The 24,712-nt window shown below is 39.1% G+C and overlaps 1 protein-coding gene across 1 annotated transcript in view; it reads left to right on the forward strand.

The window, feature by feature from the left end:
* ITGA9 (integrin subunit alpha 9) overlaps positions 1 to 24,712 on the forward strand; it is a 218,071-nt gene that overhangs the window by 109,694 nt on the left and 83,665 nt on the right. The window contains exon 17 of the mRNA XM_021546471.4: positions 5,910 to 5,986. Coding sequence (XP_021402146.3) covers positions 5,910 to 5,986 — 77 coding nt within the window. The remainder of the gene's footprint in view (positions 1 to 5,909; positions 5,987 to 24,712) is intronic.

Genomic DNA, 24,712 nt, shown 5'->3' on the forward strand with positions numbered 1-24,712 from the left:
ATTGGTGTAGGTGCACTTCAGCTGGGCTATTGATTTCACCCCCAACAGTGGTATGCTGCCCCTAGGCTCCTCTCTAATGAGCCTGGTCTTACTCCCTTCCACCTTCAAACCTAGTGCTTTGATGAAGCCTATGTGGAGCTGAGGGAGCTTGATAGCTAACCTTCATCCCCTGCACCATGCAGTGCCAGCACATTGGTTTCACTCCCCTAGTATTCCTGCCTGTCATGTGTTCACTCCATGTGTTCACTCAATTAGGGGTATTGTGGAAATCATGTATTCTCATTTTAGCCAGCACATCTGATGAAATCCTGGAATGTTTTTCACAGTAATAATTGCTCTTCTAGTGGGAATTTAAATCAGCTACTTTGTTTTGCTCAGCAGCATATATTAATGGACTGTTTCCATGAGTAGTATAGTAAAGCATGGGATGCCTCAAAAGAATCAGTCTATATTTCTTTTCTTGTGGTCAGTAGACATGTAAGTAGAAGCTTTATTTTTCAGGCAACTTGAATATTTAAAATCAAAATAAATTCAGGTGTAAAATCAAGCTTATGTATCTATATTTAGGCACATTGATATAATTGGTTTGTAAAGCTATAAACAGAAATTACTTACTAGAAAGGTTAGTGAGAGTTGCTTACAGCTCAGCATTTGAAAATTGGATCATATATCCTGGTTGCTAAATAAGAGCCAGGAACTCAGCTTCAGCAGATAACATGTTTTAATCAAATGGCATCAGGATCTAAAAACTGAAGAATTATTAGAATGACAAGCCCCGTTATTGAATTTTTTTACTAGCATGATCTAATTGCTAAGTCATTTCTGCGCATACCGCAGGGATGGTAAATTTACTGTAAATCAGTGTAGATGTTGAAGTACTGTATTTTTAATCCTGATTATTTTGCATAGCACAGGTATTCCCTCAGAAGTCTGTGGCACAGTTTATTAAATTAAAGGAATAGATCTTCAAATACCAAAGGCCAGCTCTGCCGTTTTTTAAGGGATGCTACTTGAATCTTTTATAGACCAATGTGTGAGGCAGATGTTAAATGTCTGATCTAGAGTGAATCGCTATTCTTTCATCCAGTCCATAAAATGACATGTTTTCAAGGGTTCTTTTGAGAATTCTGTTTTCCTCCCTTTTCTTCAAATACTGACCTTCAGCTGTTGCTTTCCCTTTCTGTGAAAGCATAGGCAGAATTCTAACTAGAATAGTGCTCGAAACCTCTCAAACTCTTCATAGTACAGTTTGGTTACAACCTGAAATTTCCATGTGTTTTCCTGAATTATGGTAGATTGGATATTTTGAAAAGCTTTCCCCCCCCCCCGCCGCCCTTAATTTATTGAAAGACTTCCAGTATTTTCTGTGGACTGGAGTGGCACAGGAGATATTTTATTTTTTATGTTTCCTGTTCTCTCCCCTACTTCCAGAAACATAGACTTGTTTAATATTAGATAGCCATTGAAAGAAAGTGAAGCAGTTTAGTAAATCTGGTATGAAGTCATAGATCACCTTCCTCAGAGCACAGAAGTCTGATCATTAGGCTGAACCCAGGCTTCTTCTTACTTGTTTTACCTCCTATCAGTGTTCAGTAGAGTCCACTACCAGCAAGAAGAAAAAGGAGAATACCTACATGCCCAATACCCAGCAGCTTTATGCTTAGGATGGCTTAGGATGCAGGAGCTAGAGATTTTTCTCTCTCCTACTTTCTCCTACATTTACCCCTGGTCTTTACCACAAAATGTGGAATTGAGACCTTATGCTTCTCTTCAACAGGCATAATGGACAAATATACTTTCTCTGAGGCCCTGATCTGACTACCTATGTAGACATATTCCCTTCCTAATCAGCTCTAGATCTCTCCTTACTGTAGGTTTGATTGTGTATAGATGTGTATTTTCACTTTTTATAATTAGTGTACTTTAGTGCAGGCTTTTTAGCTTACCCTCTGGAGGACGTGGGTGCCATCCATCTTTCCTAACCCCTCAGGGAGATATCTGTCACATTACTGGACCTCCCAAGGAGCAGAATCTTTTTTACTCAGAAAAGTTGGCATGCAGAATTTGAGAAAACTGTGTTTGTCAGGAAGGTTTGGTGACTTGGTGGGAACTGCTCTGGAGCAATTTCCCGTAGCTGCTGGGTTCTGTGCAGCAGTGGAGAGAGTGCAGGGAGGAATCATGAGCCCTGGAAATGCTGGTTTTGGCTCTTCTTTCCTGAACATCTGGTGATAGCAGGAAGTCTGAGAGACTCACTGAGAATGAACTTTACACTAGTTTTGTGTTTATACAGTGAAGATGTGTCCTAGAAGCATTGAGGTTTTCCTGTCCCTGTTACTGGGCACACAAACACCTATTTTTCTCATGGAAATGCTAGACAACTATGTGGTGGCCTTGAGATAAGAGATGCAGCTGTGTTTCTCATGGCAATTTTTACTCTGATCTCCACCCCTCATCTCGTACTCCTCAATTTTTCATGTATGTATTTCTTATGTAAAGAAGCTTCTTGGCCATCTCTGATATATATATTCAAATCTGTGAAGCACTTGGTACAATGTTAGTGGAATACAATTAAATTTCATAAAACCATTGTTCAGAATTGGTCCTCTTCACTTTGGGTAACAGTAACAGCAAAAATTATGAGCTGCTTCCATGGTTAGTTTCATTCCACTTCCTTTTTTCAATTGTGAGTAACACATACAACCCATGGATTACCTTCCTCAACAATTTTAATATTTAAAGAGCTCTATAAATCCTCAAAGCTGCAATTCTAAAGCTGCAACCACTATAACTATTGCTTGGAGGTAAAATTAGTGGTAATGCTGTAGTAGGGTCTGAGCCATATCCCAGGAATGGACTCCTGCTTTAACAACATGCAGTGTTAGGCTTGGTACAGTTTCTGCCCCAAAGAAATTGCAGTACAAGTAGACCAAGGGCACAGTAACAATACACAAGTAGTGTTCACAAATGCTATGATGCCTTAAAGTGTGTTTACTTCTTGTTTGGGAGGAATTTAAACAGACAGAAATTAGTCAACCTGAAAGGTAGAAGTGACAAAAGGGTGGGGAAGAAAAGGCTCATGTTAGCAGACAAGAAAATGGAGGAAATAGACTGTGAGAAACAGGAGCCTCGAGACTCTAGAAGACATATAAAAAGGGAAGGTGGAGTGGAGTCCAGGTAGACCAGGAAAATAGTGAAAAATAGCAAAATAGTTCACAGATGTCATTAACCTGTATGTGGGCTACTGAGTCAGTTGTGCCTGCATCCTTGGGTCCTAGGAACCTGTTGGACTGCAGATCCAGACCAGCCAGCTACTTTGAGGTGAGAGAGTCCCAAAAAGACCTGAACAGGTTCAAGATCCTCCACAGAAGCAAATGGTTCACTCCTACACAGCTGCAAATCTTGGAACTCACCATCCTTATTTCTTTCTCCTAACCCAGTGTTGCGTAGGAACCTGGGTATCTGTGACAAGGAAACACTCCCAATGTATTTCAAAGTAGCTTGCTCTCTAGTACATGGTATGCTGGAAGAGATACATCCTCAGTGATTTTAGAAAATGAAGTATTTGTTCATTCTTTCTGAGTAATGGTAACTATAGATTTAGTAAAAAAAATCCAGGATTATTAGATAGTTACTTAAATGTACTTTCAGTATTTTATACTGTGAAAAGTACAGATAATTTCTTTGATTGCTGTGTTCACTTTGCCAAGATTTCTGCAATTCAAACAGAGAAACTGACAGGCTAGAATTTTTTTACAGTTTATTATTCTTTCTCCTCTGATGGTTACCAAACAGTCTTTCCTATGTGAAACTACTACAGTGGTCTGAGGATTAATTCTGAGGACTTTTGAAACTATACCTCTGAAATGTTCCATGTTTGAGAGAGAAGGCTGGTGCCGCTTCCTGTCTCATTATTTATTCTTGTCCTTTGGTTGTGATAGTCTTTATTAAGGAGGAAAGGGTAAGTTCAGTCTTTGTTTCTAAATCCCTCAAAAATTTCACTTCTGAGATTCTGAGAAAGCAAATAGTAGGGAAGAAAAAGGAAAGAGCAAAGTAAATAACCTGGATTAGCTGGCCACCTTCCACCGTTCTTCTTTTGAAGCACAGTACAACCTACAGCACAGTTTGATATCTGTTGTCAAACTGATGCCTTAAGGAACCTAGAAATAAAACAATACACTTTCAAGACAGTATTGGTATAGGAGGTAATATAAAGGCTGATCTTCATTGGAGGCCTCCAGAAGCAGAAATAGAAAATGTCCACCAACGCGCAGAGTAAAAACAGTTTTATAAGTTTAGAAAATTAGCATAACTAACAAAAATCTCCAATTAGAGACAGAAGTGGTAAGGTAGTTCTTACTTGGTTCAACCCTTTTCTAAATCCCCCTGCCCTTAGATAATAAGTAAACTTTTTTATGAAAATGTGTCTTGAGCTGGTTTCAACCTTGGCTCCCAGGAAGAACCAAGATAGGATAGGGGCCTGGACCCCAAGCTTGGAGCCTCTGGAATGCATTTTGTCTTCTGCCTATCAGAGAAAAAGGTAGGGAAAGGTACTGGGGCTATCTAGGAACTGTATAACTATATAACAATAGAGCTATGAATATATTTTAAGGAAATATGAAAGCAATAAGGCAAAATTCATTTTGGCATCACAACAATTAACCTCATAAACATCCACTCCTTTTTGGTGAGCTCACACAGCATAGAAAAAGGAGAACAAACTGCCTGCTTAGTCAAGAACCTTCCTGGAAAGCAAAAGACTAGGTATGTCTATGCCTTCTGGGCTTAAGATTCAAGTCTTTTTCCAGTCCTGATACAGTTGGGCAGAGCTCTTAAAAATGTATTAACTCAGTATGATTGGCATTTTTTTGCCTTCTCAGTCTCTCCAACCCAATCTGACCATTACGTGTATTTTGCACTGATTTTCCCTGGCCTTGCCTTTATGATTGAAATATATTTTCTCTGGTAATAAAAAGTAATGAAGCCTGTAGAAATGAACATTCATTTTAAAGGAAGAGATAAGTGAATTGTCAGGTCTCCTAGCTGAACAGTGTTGGCAACATCCATATTGAGAATTTGAATATTTGGTAGGCTGAAGAGCATTACACCTCTGAAAGAATGAGTCCTCCAGCCTGAAAAAATCTAGTCCTATGTTTTGAAAGGTGTTGGTGTGTAGGCTAAATGGCAGGGGAAACTAACAATGATCTAAATGGCATCTTGGTTTCTTCGAGGCAAAGAGCATATTCCTGTTCTCTTCTTTCACTTTCTGGTGGCTGTCTCATTTAGCCATAGTTAACTACTGCCATTTAAATAGTATGCCTGTATGTTGTCCCTTCATAGTTCCTAGCTTTACCAATCTGTTACATTTCCTCAGTATTACCAGAGTTCACAGGGTTGACAATGGTTCTATTATTTGAGACTATCACTGATACATAACAGTCTTTGTAATTTTCTACTGCTTGCATGATGGCAGAAATGCTTCCTGCCATATATAAAATCTAGGGAAAATGTTTGCTGTATTATTTTCTTAGTTACAATCCTTAGGAATGAAAATAGTTTCATAAATACTTCATATTCTGTTTCATTTTTTTATGCACATAGCTGGGGAAGAGAAAGAAGAATGCCAGAAATATGGTATTAGCAGTTACTCTTGTCAGATGAGAAGGGAGAATGGATTGATAAAAACCTCTGAGAGTCAGGATTTGTTGAAACTTTTTGTTCAGTTAGAAGATAATAAAACCAGTTCTGCCAAGATGAGATTTGCCTCCTCTTGAATTTCTTTAATACTCACACCATATATCCCTGTATCACAGATTTTGGTCTTGTTTTTATTTCACCCAAACATGTTCCTTCTTTGAATTTTGATCTTACTCTTTTCATGTTTTAACAGTTCTTTCCTCTGTTTTTCACAGACTGTTTTTGAGAGGAACTGTCAATCTGATGACTGTGCTGCTGATTTGAAACTTCGGGGTAAATTATTGCTATCTGGGTGAGTAGGTGAACTTTTATTTTCTTTCTTGCACAGTAGTATGCCATTCATTTTATGTGGAATGCCATTGGAAAGTCAAATACAAACACAGATGTTTTAGATCCAAACTAGAAAGATGGTGACAGTGGGGTCACCTTTAGTGCAAAAGGTCTTGAGATGTTCGCAGAATTTGAACTCTTGTGGTGGTGGGCTCTGGTCACATAAAGTGCAAGACACCTTCACCTTAACAGTCACAATGGACAAAAATAGAGAAAATAAACAGAATAGCAGAGAGAGACAAACAAAGTAAAGATGTATGCTCAAATCAAGTACCAATGTGGAATATATAGTTTTTTAAAGAGAATATAATACTGTTCATTACATGGTAGGAGTAAAACTGCCTGCAGAAAAGTAGTTTGTTCTGTCACATCTAAGGTTTCAAAAGTCCCTTTTGAACATGGCAAATTTATCTTCAAACTACTGTTTTCTGTTTCTCAACTTGCAGTTTTGCAAACTCTCCAAAATACTCCTCCTTTCAAATTCTTCCTGTTGCAACTTGGGAATGAGTGTCTGATTCCAGTTTCTTCTGGGATAATAAAACTCATCAAATAGACTAGAGGTGAAGTTTATGTTCTGTCTTGTGCCTGGTGTTATGAGTAAGGTGTGGTGGTTGGCTCATGCAAATGAGCAGGAGTTGTTGAGTGTGGTGGGGAGAGATTCTGTTGGGGTTGGCGATTCTTTTGACATATACGTTTGTTGTTCCAGTGCTTTTGAACCTTTTTCTGTTCTCTCTTCAACCCTCCCCACTCTGTGAGGTGGGTGCCTGGCAGCTCTGGCTGACACGACTGGCAGGGCATGTGGGGGAGGGCACGTGCTTGTCCCTTGTGGGAGGTGGCAGGGAGTGGGGACATTTGTTGCTGGGAGGCCTGGCAGGATAGCATCGCACCAATAATCAAGATGTGAGAAGAGTACCACCAATGAAAGGCAAGGAAGGACATATAAGGACTGCTCATAAATATTAATGAGCCTAATGCAATCTTGTGTGCATAAAAAGCAGAGATGCTGCTCCGTGAGCTGAGCCTCTGGTGACCAGGAGGAGTGTCAGTATGCTCCCAGTGCTGTCCTCCCCCTTTGGTTTGTAATTTTAACGGGTTCTAATTAAATTTTATTTACTCATTCCCACCTGGGGTCTGAGTCATTTATAACACTGGTGATCCTAGCAAAAAGCCTATTGTTTTATCTGGACGTGTACTCAATTTGGGGATAAATCAGGCTAAAGGTGAACATCACATGACTTCTATTTCCTTTTTTTTTCCCCCCAGTATTTTTAGAGATGGAAATGCTGATGAGAGTTATTTAGTTGTGTGCCAGAGATTTTGCTATTTGATGGAGAATCTGTGAAGTGCTTTGTTTTCAGGTCAGGAGAGTGAAAGACAAAAAAGCAACAAGCCAAACAGAAAACCAAAAATAGACAAAATAATAGTTACAGACATGTTTAATATAGATCTACAGCATGCTGTAACAGTACTTGGAGACAAAACTGAACCAGAATAAAGTCTGAGAAGTTACGGACTTCTCAAGACAAGACTGAAATCCGCATGAATGTTTTTGGGGGATTGGCTAGTAGGAGCAAGTTAGGTTACAGGCTACAGAGCCCAAGATTTGATTGCAGTTAGTCTGGATATTTGACTCAATCTTTGTGTTGAGAAAAATCTGTTGAGAGCTAGATAGGTGTCTGTGTGGATTAGAGAAGCCAGGGAAGGATTTTGTGCCACAGTTGAGGAATAAATAGCAAGGGACAAATCCTAAAACTTGTCAGTAAGTGTATAGTAATCATTGCATTAAGAGCTGCAGTTGGGATTGTTTATTTTCACAACCATTATTTATCTTATCTTGGCAATTTATAAGTCCCAGCTGTCGTAAGAGCTTAGGATATTCAAATATGGTTCCTGCACTTGTATAGCAGAATATTCAACAAATGCTCACAAATTTGGTTTACTCAGTGACAACCTGAAGTCCTTTTTGAAATAAACAGGATGTTGTCAAATCTCTGCACAGTGTGGGCTTTCTTTAGCTAAAAGGCTCTGTAAGTGTCAGTTATTAAGAAATATAGCACAATTAAAATCTCTTACAAAAACAGATTTTTGCTATTATTGTATATAAAATTACCAAGAAATATGCTATGGATTCTAATTTTAAACAAATGCTGTCTTGAATTTTTCCAGCCCCATGTGTTTAATGCAAACTAATCCTATCATGATTTTTCCACATTATTCTTGATTATGGTAAGTGTGTGCAGAAAGCAAAATATTTTTTTTTGAAAGAGCAAAAAACGTGACTCATTTATTACTATCTGCACAAAATATTTGACTTCACTGTTAGCAAGGTTATGTTAACACCTTTGTCTAAATAATCACCTAAATTTGATGGACTTATTCTCAGAAAGGATGCAATTAATGATGCACAGATACACTGAATTGAAATAAACAGGATGTTTATAGGAAGGCAGTGGTAAGTTCTATCTCTCAGGTCTGATGCAGCTCTTTGAAAATGTCACTGGACCTGTGGATAGGCTGGTTTGGTTAAGATCATCTACTTTGACTGGCAAAATACATTCTTGCCAAGAAAGTAAATTGCCCAGATTTGAGAGCAATGGTGTCCTGAGTACTACGACTTAATTAAAAGATAGTCAACAGAGAAAAGGAGTAAAGAGTTGGTTTTGGTGGTGGAGAAAGCTGTGCAAGTGCTAGTGGTATTCAGCATATTCACAGATTATATGGGAAATAATCTTCTAGAATTGAATAGCAAGATGATAACGTTTGCTAATCCTATAAAACTATTCAGAGCAATGAAAGTAACAAGCCAGGAGGTAGGCTTTCATGTGTGAATAATCTGTGGATTTTACTGTAAATGCTGAGATTGTGTATAGTAGTGAAATGGCAAATATAAATTCTGAAAGCTGCAGAAATATATCAGCAAAATGCCACTCTGTGCTTGTCTTGTTCTTCCATCGTCGTCTTGCTTTTAGACATAGCTGGACACAGGGCTCTCTGCTACATAAACTGGCTATCCTTACACACTTTTCTTAAATTTGTAGCATGTTAGAGCCAAAAGCTGTTAAGAGTTCAAACTATACCTTGTTGTATACGGCAAGGTATAGTTCTGTTCATCACTAAATATACTTTCAATTGTGTGCTGGTTACAGCATATATGTGCATAGGAAGTTAGCTCAGATTACATTATCATCAAGAGAATTGTTTGCATTCTCATGAGCTCAGGAACTGCACAAGCTGCTGTGAAACAGAGTTCACCCATGATGCATTTGAATCATTAGAATTACCCAGTTAAAAGATGACATCCAGCTTTGAATATATGAAACCCCAGCCTGTAACCAAGCACTATGCTGCCACTCCGCCACTCTTCCACCAGAGAGATTGGGGTAGAAAATTGTAAAGGTAGAAGCTAGAAAACCTGCGGGTTGAGATTTAAACAGTTTCTTACAGGAAGCAAAATCTGTGCACACAAAGAAAACTAAGGAATTAAGTCACCACTTCCCATGGGCAGGCAGGTGTTCAGCCATCGTCAGTAGAGCAGGGCCATCACACATAACGTTCACTTGGGAAGACAAATGTCGTCACTCCAAATATCTCCCCTTACTCTTCTTCCCCCCACTTTATATACTGAGCATAATATTATGTGGCATTAGCAGTTGGGGTTACCTGCCTTACATGTGTCTCCTCCCAACCTCCCATGCCACCCCCTTCATTGGCAGTATGAAAAGCAGAAAAGGCCTTGGCTCTGTATAAGTCTGACTCAGCAGTAACAAAAATGTCTCTGTATTATCAACCCTCTGTTCTGCACAAATAAAAAACATACATAAATCTAAATAAATATAAATAAATATAAATAAATGTAAATAGTGCTGCTGGCCAAGCTGAAATGCTTCACTGTGAATTCATAGAAGAGGACAGGGCTGTTTGGAAGCAGGCAACAATAAAAAATGTTAAAGCCTTCTAACTTTATCTGGAAGTTTTTGCAAAGATATAGGAAGCTAGAGATGGGATGTGTTCTTTTGAATGTTTCTGTTACAGTGAAAGGAGTCCTCGATGACTTAGGTTGAAGACTAGATTTACATGCTATATTGGATTGAAGAAGAATTAAGATGCATTTATTCTGGAAAAAAAAAAAAGGTTTGTTTTCAGTTAACAGCTAAATAAATCTCTTCAAGGCTTGTGCACTTTCATTAGCATCAGTTTTCATGCAAACACATCTCAACTTCCTGAAGGGATTGCTGGCCAAAGGAGCCAGCAATCTTGTTGCTTGTGACAGATGGTAAGCAGGGTAAGGGTCATGGACTGTGGCTTGGCCGGTTCAGACCGGAGATTTGGAAAAACTTTCTTGCATATGCAGTTCATGCTGCTCAGGAATGAGATGTGCTGAGATGGTATGCTCTGCCATCCTGGGTTTTAGGACTAGTTTGGATAAGGTCCCTGCTGACCTCAGCTGTTGCTGTGTTGAGTCGTATGTTGAGGAGAATCAGAGTGGATTTTCTGACCTTTAGAAATTCCAACCAGCTTTTCTTTAGTGTTCTGACTTTTTTTGAGGTAAATCCTCTCTGTAACGTAAGCAAAACTTCTTCAACAAAATTAGCCCTTAATTAAACATGGAAACATTTGAGTAGGGATGGTTATGGGCATGCTTCAGCCTAGTGGCTGGAAACTTGCTGATGGGACTCCATGCCTCTCACTGATGCTACCAGCAAGAACATGCAGCTTCACAAGAGGGTAAGATTGGACCTGGCAAAGCAAACTGTTAGGATTGAAGTCTATGGCAGATGTTATGAGCTAGCATGTAAGAACAGCTACAGTGATTTGTGCTAGTATTGCTACAAATGTTCTTTGTAGTGGTTGATCTGGATTTTCTCATAGGATTATGAGTGGTGTTAGCCTGAAGCTACAGATGGCAGTTAAGAATAAGGAAAAAGTAGCCATGGAGTGTACTGGGGACTTGATAAAGGCAGTGTTAGGAGAAACTGAAGGAGCAGAAGAGAGACATTTCATCTTTCCAGTCATGACTGTTCTCAAATCAACTTTTCTTAAAGAATAAATATATGAAGTTTTGGCAGCATGGCACAGAAACATGACTCATTGCTTCCCCTTCAACAATTCTCCAGTGCTGAGTCTTGCAGCTGCCATAGGAGGTGGCAAAATCTGGCCTTATCCATGCAGTTATACCCTGTGGATAGTGGCATTGGTGATTTCTAAAGAAAGAGACTTAAAGGTGTCCTAGCATAAAGAATATATGTATGTATTCTGTGTGGGTAACTCTAATGACACAACCTGAAACCCTAAGAGAAATAGGAATAGAATATTTTGCAGTAAACTTTGGTTTTTTTGACCATAACTTGGTCCAGGTTTCCTCTCCAGCAATTCACTACAAAAAAACAAAATGTTAATTGTTATTGTAAAATATTCTTTAGTCTTAAATATATATTTATTACCTATCATTTGACTTTAATGCCTCATTCTGTTCCTCACCTATCATTTGACTTTAATGCCTCGTTCTGTTCCTCAGCGTACAGTAATGTCTTTTCTATCATGTTTCTGCAGCATCTAGCACATTTTTATTGACCCCCTTGTAGATGCTTATTTAGAAGCTGAGTTGTGTCTGTTTCCACAAGGTGTGCTGAGGTAAACTCTGAAGTAGGTGTTTCTTAGAGGTTTATATCTCCCTAGCCTTTAAAATCTTGTATCCATTCATTTGGTACTTTATGTGGGAGAAAAGCTCTCTGGTCTTTTAAGAAGAGCCTGAAATTGCTGAGGGAGGTCTCGTCTGACGTACCAATGCAGTTTCAGCTCCTGGCCTGATGCCTGTCTATCTGACTGGCTCTGCAAAGGACAGTTATCAAGCCTTTTTAGGATGTAATAGGAACTAGGTGAAAAGTGTGAAGACATTTGAGAAACAGTGAGGGCTTTTGAAAAAATAGACTTTCTTCCAGCCATGACAAACAATCTAAAAAGACCAGAGCAGAGTGGTTTCCTGTTCCATGTGAGATACAGCTAAGAAGGAAATTCTGCATGGCTGTGTATATACACTGACAACCCATGTGTTGCAATGAACAGAACAGCTTTACCAAAAACAAACAGTACAAGAAGAAAGAAAAATGATGTTGTGAATGTGGTGTAGCTGCTGTGTTCCAGCACAAGCTGTTTGTATGATAAGTAAATCAGATTGTAAGCATAGGACTGTGAGCCCCTTTGGATAGAAAATGCTGCATGAAATATTGCTATTCCTAGGAAGGTTCCAAGAGGAAGTCTGTCTTTCATACATTTATTTGACATAAGGTTACCTTTTATCCATCATTAGAACAGAGCTGCTTATCCATCTGAGTGCTTCTGACTGATGTTTGGCTATTAGGAAGTGGCAGCTTGGCTTTATGTTGGTTTAGAGCATCTTCAAAGGTCACCATTCATTAGGCTTAAATTTATGTTCTTATCCTATAGACTGGCTGGGGTGGGTTCTGTATATACTGCTTGAAATTGGGGTTTTTTTTTGGAAATGTGTAATTGGAAGCAAAAGTAATAGGAAGCCAAAGGGGTGACAGTTTCATTTTGCAGAAATTTTCAAGATTTTCCAAATTATGAGTTTAACTGAGTTGAAGTATACACTTCCAAAAGTTCTTTTATGAAATGGGATTTTTGAGAAATGTCCTTTTCCAGTTGAAAGGTCAAGTTTGTGGATTGGGCTATTTCTCCTTCCATTTGTTCCTCTGAAATTAGCCAGAGAATGGAGAAAATTCCAGTCTGTCAAAAACTTCCTCAAGTTTAAAATGTTTCCATTTTAATGAAATAATTATTTATGAGGAAAAAGTATTTTCCAGTATTGTCTGGCCAGTTCCTCAGAAGATTGGGTTTGTCTTTTTTTCATATAAATTCCTTCTCTGACTTACTAGAGGATTAACATTTTTTATGCCAACACTTCTTTTATTTCTGTGACCTCTTCTGTCTTATGCATGGCTCTGTATATTATAAGCAGGTAAAAGATTTAATGTGATGTTTTAGGATGTAATAATGAAATACTTAACCCAAACCTCTCTGAAAAGACAAAGGAGAGTGTGCATGACTTCCAGACTTTGAGCTTACAATTCTACTGAAGTTTATAAGCATATTATTTGTATTATTGAAGAGTGAATAAATTAGTGTGACAGCTATAGCTGGTCTACAGCTGCACAGATAATTTGGCAGATAACAGACACCCATATCATATGCACCCATATCATTCAGCCAGTGGGCTGGGTGGAGTTACTCAATCATAGATATAAGAGTGGGAAATTTGAAGCCTCTAAAAAGAGGGTGCCCTTCAATAAACGTTGACTGTTGCTGCATGAACCTGGTGTGTATCGCTTGCCTATCTCACATCTGGTGACCCTGACGTGATACAACAGCTGCCCTGGGTAGCATGAGGAGACAGAGGGGCAGTGGGGAATAGCTGCCTGCAGCCTTTGAGCTGCAAAGCAGCATGGAGAGCCCTGGGACAGCCTTTAGAGCAGTCTGCAGCCTCTGACTGTGGAGAACGGCATGGAGAGCCATGTTTGGTCTGGACCCCCTTTTCTCTTTTTCTCTTTTTGTAAGTGGAAGACACTGGCAGCATGAGTGCGTGGGCTTGGTACAGGAAGACTCCATCACCAAGGTAAGGACTCTTTTTTAATGTTTTAAAGCCCTTGAGGCTTATATTGGACTTACTGGGACAGTTAAAAAGTGTATAGGGGAGAAGAACAGGCAGAGCAGTTACACTGTGCCTTGAAACCACCTGGGATTGTGTCGCCACTCCCTGGAGGGATGTCCCCCAGCAGAGCATCCTCTGGTCACCCAGGACAGTGCCGCCACCCTGGGCAGGGGCACCCTGTAACCATTTGGAGCTGTATTGGTGCCTCAGGTGGGGAAGGCATGCTGGCAGGGCACCCTCCTGCTGAGTGGAACCATGGAGGTAGCCTATCCCAGTGTGTGTTTCTGACAGAGTGCACCCCTGCCCTCCAAAGGGTAGAGATGGTAGGTATGCTCTCTTGAACCATGCTAAACAAGCGTCCTGCCACTCTGGGCTCTGCTGCCTCGGCTGGGGTCCCAGGGATCGTGCCTGGCTGCTGTGAGGTGGTGCCTGGTTGCTGCCAAGTCCCCGGCCACTGCAAAGCCACGTTTGCTGCTTGCTCTGTGGCTGTGACAGGCAGACATTTTGTGGCAGCCCCAGTTTCCATAGCAGCAGAGCTCTCTGCAGCTGTTCCAGCTGTGCCTGTGAGAGAATTCAATTCAGGTGTATAGCAAAAAAGGGCACCCCCGACTGGGAAGAAATGATGATGTCTGGCTCCAGATCAGAAGGCTGAAGGATCTGCTTTATTGAAACTATACTATATTACATTAATGTACTATTTGAAGAGAGACTATCCTATTCTACATACATATTTCTTACTTACCTATCAACTAACTACTCATGACTTCTCTGCTGAGAGTCCGAGACACATCTGGATCAAATTGGTCATTGAACCCAAACAACTTTCACCAGAATCCAATCAAGCAATCACTTTAGGTAGACAATCTCCATACCAAATTCCACATAGAGAAAACAAAGAAGCAGAGATAAAGATTGTTTTCTCTTCTTCTCTCTGTGCTTCGCTTAAGAGACAGAATTCTGTCTCTCTGTCCAGAGAATGTGAGTGTCCTACATGCACACCAGAGATAAATGTCACACCTGGAAGTCCTAATTTGCTGCTGCGAGCATGCCATTACCACCAAAGATGGAGGAGCCCCTGGGACATAAACCAATAAGGGACTTAACATACACTAAAAAAAATGCCTTTGCCACTAGCGAAGTGACACTACATTGCCATTTTCCTTTTGATTCAGTCATTTTCCTTTTGATTCACTCAGGCAGATTCAGTCATGCCAAGAGCCACTGCCACAGTCTCTACCTGGCTGGCGCCACTGCTGCGGTCCCCAGAACTGGGGTGTCCTCCAGCCAGCCACTGCCGGCAAGTGAGAGCTGCAGCCATGGTCTCCATCCCAGCCAAGGCCGTGGCCGTGGCCCCCCAGGGCCAGGGGGTGCTCTGACAGCCAAGCCCCCTTCAACAGAGAGGAGCCCTGCTCCCTGCTGCAACTCCAACCCAGCACTGCCATCAACAAACCATATTGCCTAGAACCATGGCTGTGGTCCCTCTTGCAGCAGCAATGAGGGGGTGACAGGACAGCTTAGTTGGTTGCGTGGCTGCCCTGCCACCACTGCCTGCGGTAGAGGCACTGGGACTGGGGACCAGTGTGGCCCCAGACTGTGCTGCTCCCACTGTAGCTGAGGTTCTGGTTTGCTACCCACTGCTGCTGCTGAGCCAGCACCACAGCTGCGGTTTCTGTCCCCAGGATCTGCTTCTGCTTCCTACGGCAGTGAGGGTGGGGGTGGTGGGTGTAAGTGCCCAACCACTCTGTATATTATAAGCAGGTAAATGATTTAATGTGGTGTTTTAGGATGTAATAATGAAATACTCAACCCAAGCCTCTCTGAAAAGACAAGTGTGCATGACTTCCAGATTTTGAGCTTACAATTCTACTGAAGTTTATAAGCATATTATTTGTATTATTGAAGAATGAATGACAGCTGTAGCCGGTCTATAGCTGCACAGATAATTTGGCATAACAGACACCAACTTGACCATCTTAGTTCATTAGATAATAGAAGTAAACAAGTCCCCGGGTGTGTTACTGATAGGCTGGATTCAAGTTCAAACAGGGGACCTCAGCCAATCCCTTTGAACCATGAATGCACCCAAATCATTGGCTGTAAGATTGATCCCTGGGGTCTTCGGGGTCTGATCTGGCTAGCTCCGGAAGCCCGGCACCTCTCAATCTCACAAGGACAAGAGTAAAAGATGGGAAGCACTCTTTCCTCTCAGGACCAGAGTCCCAATTTATTCTGGGTAGGAGCCACCTGGGAAACAAGGTGCGTCCCAGAGGGGCAAGAACCCGAATGCCTGATGGCAAGAGATTTTAAACCCAGGGGGAAGGGAGCGGAGGCAAGGGATCACTGCCAGTGGGGCACAACTGATGGGAGGGGTGAGGGGAGGAGTAACATGAGAGACCACCACCATAGGGCTTTGGGGGAGAGGGGAAGACCATGTGATGAGAGAAGTAATGCAAACATACTATTTAGTGCAAAATACCGAACCCAGTGCAAACCAGCAACTAAATAAGCTATTTAGTGCAATACAACAATTGGACAGTGAGCTGGGTGGAGTTAAGACCCTTACCCAAATCATAGACATAAGTGTGAGAAATTCGAAGCCCCTATAAAAGAGGGTGCCCTTCAATAAATGTTGGCTGTTGCTGCATGAACCCAGTATGTGTTGTCACTTGTCTGTCTCTGAAACTGCAATGATTTTGCATAGGTACTATCTGTGCAACTGCAAAACTGACTGTTTACAAGTACTGTGTATAGATACAGGGATGAATATGCTCATGGACCTCTTAAAATTAGCAGAAGGACTCCCTCTGGTTCAGTAGGCACATTATCAGATATTAGGTATCTGATTTGAAAACTGAACTACAGAAGTTTCATATTGACTTGTCAAATTATTACAGAACCTGAACTGAAAGAATTCAGAAATCATAGACAAAAATGTGTTATGACAGCTTTGTCCAATTTGCTCTTCACCAGCACAAGGTGTAACGGCACAGAACATGAGTTAGTGTTGTAACAGTGCAGAAAATCAGTGTGTTCTGAAGGAAGGAGCAATAACATAAAAATTTGATCAGAAAGTTTGAAGGGTTTTGAGTGTATCTCATGAATATAGTAACATTTACTAAAAAAGCTAGTAAAGGTTTTCACTGATCATAGACTTCTGCAAAGCCACAAAGAAAAGTTGCAAGCCTGTGGTTCAGTGTGGGAAGCAATGCTCTTTGATAAATTTGACCAGGCTCACACCTCAGCACTTAGCCTCCTTTGATCATACAATGGAAATTTGTTTCCAGAGAAGCATCATGTTTCATAGTATGCCCGTTGAGGTTTTATGCCCCTGAAGTGCATCTTAACAAAACAGTCATGATGAGGAAACACAATATCCTTTTTTGTGAGGCTTAATTATATGCTCTGGTAATATCTGTTTTCCCCTTTCTCTTCATTTATAGCAAATTAAGAACTTGTTTTATTTTATTTTGTGTTGAATAAACACTTCTTTCAACAATATTTCTGATGATCTGTTTACCCTAGACAGTCTACCCTAATTAGCAGAGTTGCTGAGAAGAAACTCATATCTGCTTTACAAAAACAACCAAATTGAAATGTGCAAATGTTATGGTTTAGCATTTCTAGTGCTACAGAAGTGGTTCTTGATAGTCAAGGCCATGTGTGTATAAAGCTATGTACGCCACTATGGATAGTTCCAACTCTCAGAGCACAAATGCAGAGCCATGACTGCAGTCATGTGTTGCCTACTGGTTATTTGGTAGTACCCAGTGCTGTCCTACTTCTAAACTACCAAAAATGTTCTAAGGAGAAAAAATGATGAAACACTGGGGAAATGGATAGAAGTAGATTGCTTCCTTTTTTTCTCAAAAAGTCACAGCAAGTCTTGTGCTGTAATTTAAGTACTTTAATGAATTATAGCATAGTTTAATTTTATTTAAAAGTGATTTGCTGCGCTGAAAAGGGTGTAATAAAAATATTTGCTACCATTTCATGTATATTTGTAATTCTGATTGGAATTTAGCTTTTTTGGTGAAGCTATGAAGCAGAATTCCAATTTCTAATTTATTTATCTTTTATTTATCTTTTACCTACTGACAATTGCTAGAGTATTGAATGCTGAGTTTGTGAGGCATATGGAAAAATCTGTTATAACTCATCCGGGATTGGATTTCCAGTTTCCTGAAAGGGCAGAACCCATAATTAATCAGGATATAGTGCAGATTGCAGTGGGAGCATAATCTCAAAGCATAAGTGAATGTTTTCTGTTGTTGAGGATGAATGGGGATGAAGAAATAGTTTCTCAGTTCCCATCTGATTTGTTGTGCTCATAGCTTCATAAATCTCTCCTAGAATAAATAAACACAGGTTGATAACAGTGGACAGTCCTCTTCCATTTGAAAATAAAGTGATGGAACCCATATGGGTAATAACAGAACTGTCAAGTGATGAGTGTTAACAAACCAGAGTAGTCCACATATTTAGTACAAGAATACAGATTCCCAGTCTCCATTTTCTAGTAACAGGTCACTGATGATTAGTAAAGGATATTGTACAAACCAGTCTTATCCCTTCTTAAACACTGGTTCTGTTTGAAAGAATCATTTAATTGTATCTACTGGAGTAGGAGTTTGTTGTTTGTTATTTTAAACTAGAGTCTAAAGAGATGTTCTTTCATATAATTTGAATTCATTGCTGGGCTACTGTGTAACCTGGTCCTCCTTGTGAACATCTCAACATTATTATTTTATAGGCCTAAGATAGTTAAAGTCACTGTTGCTCTAGCAATTGAAGCATAAAGCTAATATAAAAAAAGCTTAACTTCAGGAAGCACTGTCATATATCAGTTGCCTCAAGAGGTGGAAATGCTTGATAATGCACAGACCACAATGGGAAGCAGATGCACTTTCGTTTTGCATTTGTAGTATACATATGACTGGTACAGATGTGCACATATCTGCATATATACATACATATATACACTGTCTTTTGTGATGCAGCTATGTGAACTTTTTCTGCATTACATCTTGAAATTGCAAAATCTGGTAAGCCTGAGAATCTTCATAGGTCACCAGGTAAATCCTCTTGCTGGTTTTGTGTGAGCTGTAGAGGAAATGTGCTGATATGACATGCTTATCATGCTTGACATTTAGACGTAGCTTACTCTTGGAGCGTAACATCTGCTACTGCAAAACAAATTGCCTTAAGTAACAAAGCTGTACTCTTTGTAATGTTTTCTCTCTGTTTAACTGCTTTCTACTGACCTCTGAAAGTGATTATTGGATAGGGCACTGATCTTCTCTCATCAATGCTTAGCTGAATATGGTTCTTAAATTTCATATTGCACCCCAGCATTTCAGGAGTAAGACAAGCAATTGAAGCTATCTAGTAGCATGAAATCTATGTCTGAAGGCATAATTTTTATGGTAAACACATAAGTTTACATGATGACTTCATTAATTATCTAATTTTTAGAAACATTATGGTATAAAGTGCTATTGATTCAGCTAGAAATTTCAGATCTATGGTCAGCAATCATGTACTTTAACAGATCTTTTCAAATATTTTAACAATTAGGGATGAGAAATAGGGCAATATAGAGGTTTCTTTTTCATGTCAGGTTGATGTGTGCAGCTTCACTTATATGTGCCTGATACCATATATCTGTTGCATCTTTTTCTGCCACTAGTAACTAGTTTTTGTTTGCCCTGCAACCTTAGCATGCTGTCTTTCACACACTTGAAGGATAAATTTGTCCCAGAGGCACACTAACGTTGATTTCTGAGATAGCTTCTAAAGATGGTAGTTTGTATATGTGAGTGCAAGGGTAAAAGATTAGATTAGATTAGATTAGATTAGATTAGATTAGATTAGATTAGATTAGATTAGATTAGATTAGGAGTTTCTTTAGATGTTGTATCTTAGCTTGGTTTCATGTCACAGTTTCATAAACCAGAGCAGCTAGATTCAAGCCAAAATCTGCTCCTTTGAGTAAACATTGTGTGATAACAAAGGCAGCTCTTTCTCTATTGATTCTTCAGTTCTGTTTGTAAAGAGTTGTGAACATCTGGGTGTAGTTGAAATTGCTGATAATAATAAAAGGCCACCAGATAAATCCCATGACTGGGATTTATATCTGTTTTGTACTTAAGGGAAGAAATTACACTTGGGGAAAAGAGGACAATTTCTAGAGAAGCATTGATCATGTGGTAACTAGCCATAATTAGGAATTACTGTTTTTTCTATACCATAAAAAAGAGTCATGTGTGATGTATGTCTTCCCCCACTTCCAATTCTCCTGCCCTCTCCACCTCTTGTTTACTACTCAAATGTATTCATTTATATCATTAAAGTGTAGGAAAAATGGAAAAGGTAAGGCTCTGTGCCATATTCCTGAATTGTAATATATATGGGAACTGAAGCACTGGAGACAACAGCCCTTCTGCCAAAACGGTGGTGGCACAAGCAATTCTGTGGTCATGGCCCTTGGATCACCCCAGTAAGCACTTTTTTTCATATGGGACATTTAGTTCCTTCCTAAGGGGGAACACTGGAACACTGTTATTCGGTCTTCAATACAAGCAGAACAGTTACGGTACCACTCTTAACCTGTGCTCTTCTGACACAGAGCCTTAGCTGGCTACTCCTTGAATTCTCAATTATATTTCTTCTATCAACTCATGTTATGTACTACTCAGGGCACACTGCAAAGTCTCTGCTTGAGAACAAGATTGCTAACTACAGAGAAAGATCATTAATTAAATGATCTGATGGCCTCAGTGCTAGTTTGCCATAGCTGGCTTAATGTACCTCAGGTAGGCTCTGGTCATCAGCTGTGTGAGGTGTCTTTGTGCCTTTGTTGGCATAGACTTCAGCATGAGAAGGGGAAGGCAGAAGTTCATGTTCAAGATATCATATCAGAACAAACTATGGTATCATGAACATTTGGCCCAGTCCTTCGTCTAAATTGGCTATGAACGTTCCAGAGAGAATTGCAATGCAATTCTTCTGAACACTCATGTGATGAGAAGACAATGTAAACAAGCAGTGTAAAATCCAATAGCTTTGCTCCCTGGTGTGTTGTTTAAAATTTTTATTTGGTTTATATTTGTGTATGGGGCTGCTACCTCTCAGTTTTGCACTGAGATATCAAATGAATTCCTAGATCAACTGAGAGTTTCGGCTTTTCAATGGCCCTTGAGGTTTAAGTATTTGTAAAAACTCCTCCCAAAGTTCAACTAACCCTGAAGCCCGCAATAAAAAAAAAAAAAAAACAAACCAAAAAAACGAACAGAAGAAAGGTATTCATGGTTGATGTAAAAAGAGTCTGTGGAGACAAAATTAATATTTAATTATCTTAGTAACTACAAAGATCAACTGCAGTCCTGGTTGGTGAAGGTAGAAATCTGTTTGGATGTGTCACAGCAACACTGTTGATTTACACCTTTTATTGATTTAAAAGCAAAAAGTGGGGTTCTTTACTTTCGTCTGATGGAGTTGGAGGTCAGATTAGACTTCAGTTGTTTGAAACATTTTTACCCATTTGCAGTCTATTTGACTATAGTTGTAACTTCCACTGTCTATGGAGCAGTTATGGCGATTTATCTATGTAGGTGATAATTGGTTATAAGGAAAGAAAGGTTCCTAATACAAAAGGGAAAGTTAGTGACCCAGATAATAGGGTAAGTGTGACCCTGCCACATTCTTTGTCCTATGCGTGATCTGCACAGACTGAGAGTAAGTGCTGAATGCCTTCTCACTTTTTAAAAAAATTCATTCTGGTGAAATAGAGAAATGAAATATGAAATAGAGAAAATGTTCTTGCACACCATTTGGAATGCAGATTATGTGTCCCCTGACCCATGTTAATGAAAAGCAGCATCTTGAGAGGTGGATAAATGAAGATTGCAGATCTTTTCAGTTTGTCTTTCTCAGATGATCTTTCTTCCCTCACTGACCATAATGCAATGATATGGTGTGGACATTAACAATTAGAGCATTAAAGCATGCAAAAAAGATATTTTGTTTTATCCTGGAAATTGCTTTCCTTTTCTTAATCACTTAAAATGTAAATTTAATAACTATTTACATTTGATGTGTCTTACCATTTTCAGTGAATTTAAAGCTATGGCAAAAATTTGGATCCTGATTTTTAGAATTGCTTGTTACCTGCAAGTTCGGGTCATGTGAATGAAAGCTGAAAGTACTTAGTGCTCCTGATTTTAAAACTGTTTTTTCCATGCAAACATTGATAACCTTACATCCTTTGGGTATCTATATGTATGTGTATACAAATGTGTTTGCCTATAAACAATAAATACATATGTGTACAGTCTGCCCAGAACTTTTATTCAGTTAATTTTTTGTGTATAGTACCTAATGTAACAAGGTGGTAGTGTTCTGTCCAATTAACTGATTATTTCTTGATATTTTCCCCACTTCTTTCTTTACTTTTCTTTTTCCTTTTTGAGTATTTTTTGTTTGGTTACTTTGTTTTGTTTAGAATTTTGTTGTGGTTTTTGTAAGTTTTTTGTTTGTTTTGTTTGGGTTTTGTTTGTTCGTTTTAGCCTTCCTTTATGTGAACAAGTTCACATGGATCATGTTGAGAATGTTGGCAGTTTTGTATTCTCATATATGAAAATATTAGCAAAAACTTATTGCTTGATTGCACTTTCAAAATTGTTTGACAAAGCTTGTTGAGATGAAGGGGTGGCTTTAGTTTGTTTTCTTGTTTCTGAGGGGTGACAACAAATTCTTTAATTGACATATTTTGACTTGGCAGCTAGGGTGCTTAATGTGTGGCAGGTGCTGAAGGAGGATGGCACCAGGCTGGCAACAGAGCTGTTCCAGCACCACAGCAGGCTTCTGCACTTGTGACATTACTCTCTCAAGCAGACAAGGGCTTGGAAGCTCCCCTGTAAATGGTAGCTCACTGCCAGTGAACCTGATTCATTCCAGGTGTACACAAATTCAATGACTCAGAAAGCTGCTCTTTTAAAATGGACTTACTTATGGGGCTTACAGGCTTTCAGAGGCCGAACTGAACTCACCTGCCAGCCTAAAATCAGTTGAGACTTTTTTGGAGTTTATTAGTATGTGAATTTTTATAGGAGCATCTACAGAGTGCTTTAAAAAGTGTGTTTCTTTCTCTATTGAGACAAATGTCTCTGTTGAGATAGTTTTGATATGATAGACTTTGAACAACGAAGTGGTAGCTTTATAAAGGAGTGACGCAACCAACTGGTGTTAATTTTTGAATTATTTTTTGTGGGGTCAATTTTAAGTGTGATTTTATTATAAGAACTTTTAGTTATTCATTAGGAAGGAGAGTATTCTTCACTTAATGTTAAATCTCAAAATTCAGCTACTGCTGATTCAGTGAACATTCTGTAGCATGCATTGCATTTAATATCAACTCTACATAAGATAGTTTGCAATGTTCCTTTGCTTATTGGAGCAATACTTCCAGATCCTGCTAATGAGTATAACAAAGTGGTTAAGTTTTGAAGTGATTGCAAGAAGTGAGATTATAAAGTTCACAAAAAATAATTCATAGCATTAAATGGTTGAGATTTTTTTTTTTTTGCTTACAAGCATGCACTTTTGATTATTAGAAAATCCCCGCAGATTGTTTAGCATCTTCATAATTTGTTTGTCAACAGTAAGTGTTGAAATTGGTGCCAAAAGGTTAAATGCTTTCAAGTATTCCCATATAGATGAGACATTAATTTGGTACATAAGGAGCAACAACTCAAATTAGTTTTGCAGTCAATTCTGTACTACATACACTTTTGCAAATCTTTATTTGTACTGATAATTGATTATGGGAATAAACAGATATTTTGAAAGCAAAATGTCCATTTATCAATAGGATTGGTCAGTATCTGCAGTTGATTTTAGGTGCAAGAAAGCAGATGCATTTCCTGGATAGTTACATCTTCCTCATAATAAGCTGTTATTGAACTTTAAGCCATAATTTTGGACTTAATAAATGAAGATAATAATAAATAAAATAAATAAAAGAAGGAAATATGCTACAAATATTGCTTACATTACACGGTGAAGTTACACTCACAATCCATAGCCATCAGCTTAAAAACCTGAGTCTAGATAATATTCTTCCAAACTTCTTATTCACTAGAACCCCAATTTGGTATATGTCATCAGAAACCCACATTTTGAAACTTCTTGATAAACACAGGCTCTACCTTTGGATGTCTGGTTCAGCTTTGATGGGCAGAAGATGCTGAACAGTTTACAAACAATGCATTTCCAGAAACTGCATTTCTATGCAAATGCCCTGGCTGCAGGAACATGAAGAAGGCTGTCAGAGGAGGACTGGTAGCAATGGAGGGTCAGGCTGCCTTTAAACACAACTATTGGCCTGCACACCAGCCATCTTCAGAGAACTACTGATAAGCAGAAGTGTGGTGTGTGCCACTGGAACAGCTGTTCCTTTATAGAAATTGGGTAAATGAAAAGTGGTTCCTTCTTGCTTTTGGGCTGGCTGTATTCTAGAGGAAATAATTGCGAGCATCTCCCTGCCTTGTGGCTGGAGTTCTTTGTCCATTTCTGACTGGCTACTCCGTGTTTTCTCTGTGGTACTTCCTCTGTTTCTTCAGCATGTGTGAATGGTTCTAGAGTCCAGTTATGATAAATACTAAATTTAATATTTGTCTGTTTTTGCTAATTTTTGAATGAATACCTGGTATTTTTCATATAATCTTTTACTGTTACTTCTAAGATCTGCAGATCTGTGTATTGATACTGTATATTCTTGTGATTTATCTTTATCCTTTATTCCTACTTGTTAGTTCATTTTCTGAACAGCCTAGAAGGATTAAATACCAAGTAATAGATGTGTGTGCATGAATATCTGTATTTACCTCTATGTGTGCATGTCTGTGTTTGTATGTAATCTGTGATGCCATTTGCAACAGTGTGTTGATTCATGATATATAACTGTTACCCTTAAAGAAAATTACTCCACCATGTTAGGTCCAGCATAAACATCTAAAGAAAGAT

This window comes from Lonchura striata, chromosome 2 (genome assembly GCF_050655825.1).
Source record: "Lonchura striata isolate lonStrDom1 chromosome 2, ASM5065582v1, whole genome shotgun sequence".
Classification (NCBI taxonomy): domain Eukaryota; kingdom Metazoa; phylum Chordata; class Aves; order Passeriformes; family Estrildidae; genus Lonchura; species Lonchura striata.